Consider the following 6,573-nt stretch of genomic DNA (forward strand, 5'->3'; position numbering starts at 1 on the left):
ATATATATATATTTTTTTTTTTTTAAATATAAATAAATATATATATACATATATATATATATATATATACGATGGTGGCCATCTTGGATTTTGAGAAGGAACCCAATTTTCATGAGGAAACTTAAGAAGCAGCCACACAACAATATGGAAGTGTGTATTTGACTTATTTTTCCAAGTTATCACGTTTGCAACATGCACAGACGGACGGACGAGTGGATGGAGGGCGGTTCCAATTGCACCTTTTCACTCGCTCCATGACGGGGGACATCAAAATCTGAATCAGTTCTGTTTGCCTCACGGGCAGCACGGTGGCACAACTGGTGGAGCTGCTGCCTCTCAGCGAGCAGGTCCCTGGTTCAAATCCCGGTCCGGGAGCCTTTCTGGGTGGAGTTTGCATGTTCTCTCCGTGTTGCGTGGGTTTTCTCCAGGTACTCCGTTTCCTCCCACAGACCAAAAACATGCATGTTAGGCTGATTGGTAACTCTAAATTGTCCCTAGGTGTGAGTGAGAGAGAATGGTTGTTTGTCTCGTTTGTCTCCAGGTGTCCCTGTGATGGACTGGAGACATGTCCAGGTGTCCCTGTGATGGACTGGAGACATGTCCAGGTGTCCCCCGCCCCTCGCACAGTGATTGCTGGACATGGGCACCGGCGACCCCCATGACCCAAAATGGAAGAAGCGGGTAAAAGATGATGGATGGATGAAAAACATTGACATTTTTTCTGTTTTCGCTGGAAGATTTCCAGGTCTTGGGGCCGATAATGATTTTCATGGCAGGTCTGGGAGTTTGTTTGGTGCGCTACAGCGTGAGCTGTTGGGGGCCCGAGCTGCTGCAGATAGCTGCGGGCCTCAGGCCTCATCTCGAACCCCAGGCCCGCCTCCAGCCCACGTGGCCCCCGGATCAGACCCCCTCAGAAATAGTAACTCACATTCTCACAATAAATCAATGAAACTGAATTCAGTTGTTCCAACTCGAGGCAGGAGAAGGTTACGGTTTTACAGCGCTGGCCTCTCCGGTACAATTTCGACACGAGATCTTGGACCAGAAGGTCCGAATGACACGTTGTCTTCCAACTTTATGGGGCTTAGGCTCCGCCTTCTTCCGGGAGCACAGCCTATCAAGTGGATAGAGGGGTGGAGTGTGATCTTGTGGATCGTATGTGATCTGACGTGTCAGAAAAAATGACTCGTGCAGAAAGAGCCTTTTCTACGTGATGTGGCGAGCCAATAAAGAATAAATAAATCAAAAGTCTGTTCCTTTACGGATACTGAATCCCTGAGAGACTCTTTTAGAGTTGCTTGTTTAAACCGGTCAGAACCGGGTCGATTTCATTACAATCCGTCTCTGAGCAGATCAAAAGCCCAGGGTCAGTTTAGATAAAATACTAACAGGTGTTTGGATCATTAAACTGAATGATGAGGAACATTTCTGTAAATATTTCCACAAAGCTAAATGCTGAGTTTGTGCGGTGATCTTTGTCAAAAAGTACATTTTGTGTAATAAACTGTTCATTCACTGCTCCTACACCATGCGTCTCTACTGAGCAGTGAATGAACAGCATTAATCACAGAACTTCTTTGCTGTGGGACGTTTCAGTGATTCAGGACGCAGCAGCGTCGCTGAAGAAAACACGTCGTTTCCTTTTCGTTACTCATGAACATCCGGAGACGAAGCTGACCATCCATGGGTTAAACACATTCCTAAAGTTGTAAACAGAAAGTTAAACATTGGTTTTGTAGTTTTCCAGCTGAGTGGTTTGCTCCTAAAGTCGTCCGTTTGCTCAGATCTAATTCAGAGATTATTAACTCTTTTCTGAAGGCAGCTGCCCAAACGTTGCTTGAAGCCACAGATGCTCACCTTCCCACCAACAGCTTCCCGGTCCTGCTGCTCGCTCGGCTCCACTGGAAGGCTCGGCTCCTAATCGATTAAAGTGCATCGATGCCAACAGCTGGAGGGGGATAATCTGAATTCTTCGGCTCATAAAGCTGATTTTAGAGCCTTCGGCCTCGGTTTGCTTTTACCGTTTGAGCGTAATGAAGCTTAGGCTCCCCTGAGACCCATAAAGCCCTGACCCGAACACAGGTCAACGACCGGGGACAGGGAAACTGAAAGACGAGACGCTGTGGGGGGCGGTCTCTGTGTGCACGTTTGGACAGAAGACAGAGCAGGGTTAAAGAGACATTCTCTGATGAGATGGACGTCCTTTGTCATGACGGCTTGTTCTGAGTCTATAACGGTCACAGACAGAGGGGACGACTGGGGTGTCTGGAGATTAATCTACGGGGGCCATGGCCACCATTGGCCACCCCCCGGCACCTGGTGGTGGATGACATGTCTCCCTCCACTCTCCAGGATCCGTCACTCTGCGCCGCCTCAGACAAGAAAAACTAAACGTCCCTCTGTGTAACTGCTGCACACGTCCATGTCAGGAACATCTCAACACGGAGAAGTTTGTCCAAAACTGGACTCGAGACGATCGTTGAGGTTTCATTTCCTCTCATCTGGACTATTGAAACCACTCACATGTAACCAAGGAGCTGGACCGTCTGCAGGCCGTCCAGAACTCAGAGACCAACGAGCTTGCATCAAACCTGTTTGAGCTTCTCTCCACTGGCTCCATGAGCAGGTCAGAGTTCTTTTTAAAACCTTCTCTGGACCTTCAGAGCTTTGCATGAACCGTCTTGTATCTGACTTGGTTCAGGTCCACACCATCCCGCTGGTTCTGGTCTTCAGGTCTGAGGTTGGTGGTGGTGCCAGCACCCAGTTCAAACCTCACGTTGTTCCGAGCAGCAGTGCCCCACATCTCTGAGGGACTTGAACAGTAAATGGTTGCAGTTTTGGAGATGAGTGTTTTTCTGGACTGGAACTGAACTGAATGTAAACCTTAATGTTTTTATGTAATGGATTCCAGTGGGAGGAGAACAGAGGGAGGCTTCGTTCTCCTTGTCTGAGGCAGAGCAGAGTGATGGATCCTGGGGAGGACGGAGGAACTTTATCCACCACTAGGAGCAGTGGAGGAGCCAGGGGGTGGCCAGTGGTGGCCGTGGCCACCATTGATTAATCTTCAGCCCCTGCAATTAATTGAGGAAACTATATTTCTAAGCAAGATGAAAAATAGAAAGCATAGTTTCCTTAAATGATAGTGGTGGCCAGCTTACACACACACACACACACACACACACACACACACACACACACACACACAAATAAATGGTGGTAGCCGTCTTGGATTTTGACGTGGGAACCCTAGCCTCAAAAACCTCCTTTCTTACGTCTCGATGCAGCCACACAACCAAGTGGAAGTCAGAATCTGACTTGTTTTTCAAGTAATCGTGGTCACAAGACGTGCGAACATACAAGTCCATCTTGGCTCAGCGATGGGGGTCTAGACTCTGGTCTGTCCTCTCTTCCACATGTTCTTTCAGAGGCCACAGTGTAGTGAGCGATAAACATTTGAAATGCACGCCCTGAACGTTTTGGAGAATCTACAGAGAACCACAGCATGCTCATAAACTTCAGGTAGGAGGGTATTCATGGACAAGAAGAAGCCCAGTGAGTGGGCACCCAGGCCCAGACTCGGGTCTGGTTCAGGTATGAAGAGACCTGCGTCCACCAAAGGTAAAGAGTTGTCATGGAATGAGACATGAGCCACCCAGAAAGTCAGGTGCTCCACCTGAGAACACAATTAGACCAATAAATGTGAGGGAGCAGTGAAAGCACCTCACAGATCCTCTTCTGATCGCTGCTCTTCATTTGGACTCAGGCTCTGGGTTAAACAAACACGTTGGAATGGAAGGTTTGGCTGGTCCCCCGACCATCGGACAGATTACTTCAAGCACCGGATGCTGATTTAGCAGATTTCAGGGGAACATTTTTCACTTGTACCAAGAAACAGCAGCATCACATGAAACTGACAAAGAACATGGAGGGTGAACGTGCACAGAGGATTCTGTGGCTGCACAACATCTACAGGTGACCCCTCATGAGCATGCATCAGGATATCTACAGGTGACGACCTCCAGATGTACACGGGGCAGTTTGTACGGATTAAACCTCAGATTAACGAACGCTCACAGCAGCTCTAATCCAGGTGTTTTCTCCAGAGCTTCGTAAAGATTTTCCTCAGGCTTCTGTGTGATCCAGAGGCTGACAGCTGGATCACTCGCCACACTGTCAAGTTTCCATTTCCTTCCCGCTCGTGTGTGTCTGAAACTGTATCTCTCTTTCTTTGTCAGGGTTGTTTTTTCTGAACGGTTTCTGGAGGGGGGAGCAGACCTGATGAGAATACCATCCCTGTGATTCTGACCTAGTGAAATCTCAAGTATTCAGGACAAGAAGCTGCAACTAAACTCAGAATCATGAGTCAGAAGTGAATTAGTAACATTTATTTTTGTGTTTTTGCTGATTACTAATCCAAACTCTAAGACAAATATGATGAGACTGTTGGTGTTACTTCTCTCTCACCTGTTATTCTTTCATTTCCAGCCGTGGTGGACACGGTTCCACTAACCTGCTAATAGCAGAGTTATCTTTCCATGTAGCTTTGGTTTTGGATTAGCGTTGTTGCTAACTTTAAAAACCTTTAGCGGAATTAGCTCCTGCTAAATATAAATCCAGTAACTTCAAGTCTGTTAATTTAGAGACAGTTCTCTGCACCAAAATCATAGAGGAGAACGGAGATTTGCACGTAGCGATGCTAGGCAGAGCTAAGTCAAGTTAAGCACCACCCGGTGGTGTCACCACCCTCCTAGCCCCCCCCCCCCCCCCCGACTCGTTCACCCAGCGGTCCTCACTGCAGCAGGACTTACAGTTTTCAGTGCGCACATCCAAACTCACATTAACTTCCACTGAAGTTTCCTCTTCAAAACTAGACGTGACAAAATGTCCCGTGTGATCTCACATGAAGTGTTGGTGCTTGGAATATGTGTTGTGAATGACTCTCAGCCACTACCACACCAAGTTTCAGCTCAATATCGATAAAATTCACTGAAGTATATCGGGTGATTCGATGTGGCAGCCATCGTGAACTGGGTTGACTCAAAGGTTTATCAGTTATAGATGTACAGCCCACAAAGTTTAGTTCAAATCCCCTCGTGGACATCGTTCCGTTTATATGTGACGTTATCGAACTGTTTGAACACATGTTGGCAGGAAGATGGACACGTATGAGAAGGAAGCTGAGGAAAAGACGCCTTCCCCCAAAGAATCAATGATCTTAGTGCGTTTATAAATAATTTTTCCAAAATTAAATCAAGGTTCACTTAATTTCTCTGACTAAAAGCACATTTGGATCAGGTATCAGTGATTAAAGACTTTATAGTTTTGTTTTGTCTAAATAGTGAAGCGTGTTTCCCAGTTTGTGCCTCGGTACCTGAAGAATGTCAGATGGTTTTGAACTCACCACATGGAAGACTGCAGAATGTGGACCGGTGGAGAGGATCATCTGCGGTTGGAGGCCGGACTGGAGGAAGGAGCCGTGAGCCGACACCGTGCAGCCTCCGCTACCATAAGATGTGTGTGGGGGGTGGGGGGACAAGAGCGGATATCAGCGTTAGCATCGGACACAGGAGAGCCCCACAGGGAGGTACCTGCTGTTAGCGTTAGCAACTTGTCACCTCCCACTCGTTTCCTGCTGCTGAAATCTGCAGCATTAAAGTGTCTGACCCCCCCCGTTATTCTCTCATACATTCTGTTCTGTGACGAAACATGAGAGGAAATCTGACAGAATTTATCCGAGGCAACGATTTTAAAGAGTGCACCTTAAACCAGTCCTCAAGAAGGGAACGAGTCTTCGCGAGGACTGGTTTCTGATCAGTCTCTGAACGAGTCGGGGTCTCACCTCACGAACGAGCGTAGCGGCTGGATTCTACTGATGATGGGATCCTCGTTGTAGGTGAACGCTGTGGGGGCGTGGCGTTCGACCAGGTCCACGGTCAGCTTCACCGGCTGCTCTGAGCGGGCGCTGTGCGGAGGCGTCTTACAGGTCAGCATGGTGGACGTCAAGCTGCCGGTGGATGAGAAAACCAAAGCTTAAGTTTAGCTCGGTGCCAGACAATTTGACCGAGTATGGTCATTCTAGTGCTGGTCCGTTAGCTGTGGCAGCCATGTTTAATTGATGAATGTATTCTTGCTGTAACAAGTCGCTGGTTCTGCCTTTCTGATGCGTTCGTGCTGCAGATCAAGGAGCAGGTGGAGCAGCTGCTCCCCCATAAAAAGACAAGCCGTCCTCACCTCCCTCAGCTCCGAGTTGGTTCAGCACAACCTGAGCTAAACTGGAAGAAGCTGCTGCCCCGCTACTCAGACAAGATTCAACTTTGGAGATATGAAAACAATAAAAAACAAACATTTAGACCACGCTCCGTTGTTTTGCTGGCATGAATCCAACAGAGAAAGATAACTGCGATCAGACTAGAGGGCCAGGTACCCACCATCTTATAACACGTGTACCATACGGTACGATAGATGGATGATGGATGGATGGATGATGAATGGATGGATGATGGATGTATGGATGATGGATGTATGGATGATGGATGTATGTATGATGGATGTATGTATGATGGATGTATGTAT

The 6,573-nt window shown here is 47.6% G+C and overlaps 1 protein-coding gene across 1 annotated transcript in view; it reads right to left on the reverse strand.

The window, feature by feature from the left end:
* met (MET proto-oncogene, receptor tyrosine kinase) overlaps nucleotides 1–6,573 on the reverse strand; it is a 108,186-nt gene that overhangs the window by 41,671 nt on the left and 59,942 nt on the right. Inside the window, exons 9-10 of the mRNA XM_037683062.1 lie at nucleotides 5,840–6,004; nucleotides 5,402–5,501 (exon numbers count right to left, since the gene is read on the reverse strand). Coding sequence (XP_037538990.1) covers nucleotides 5,402–5,501; nucleotides 5,840–6,004 — 265 coding nt within the window. The remainder of the gene's footprint in view (nucleotides 1–5,401; nucleotides 5,502–5,839; nucleotides 6,005–6,573) is intronic.

Source organism: Nematolebias whitei, chromosome 10 (genome assembly GCF_014905685.2).
Source record: "Nematolebias whitei isolate Nwh7 chromosome 10, NemWhi1, whole genome shotgun sequence".
Taxonomy (NCBI): Eukaryota; Metazoa; Chordata; class Actinopteri; order Cyprinodontiformes; family Rivulidae; genus Nematolebias; species Nematolebias whitei.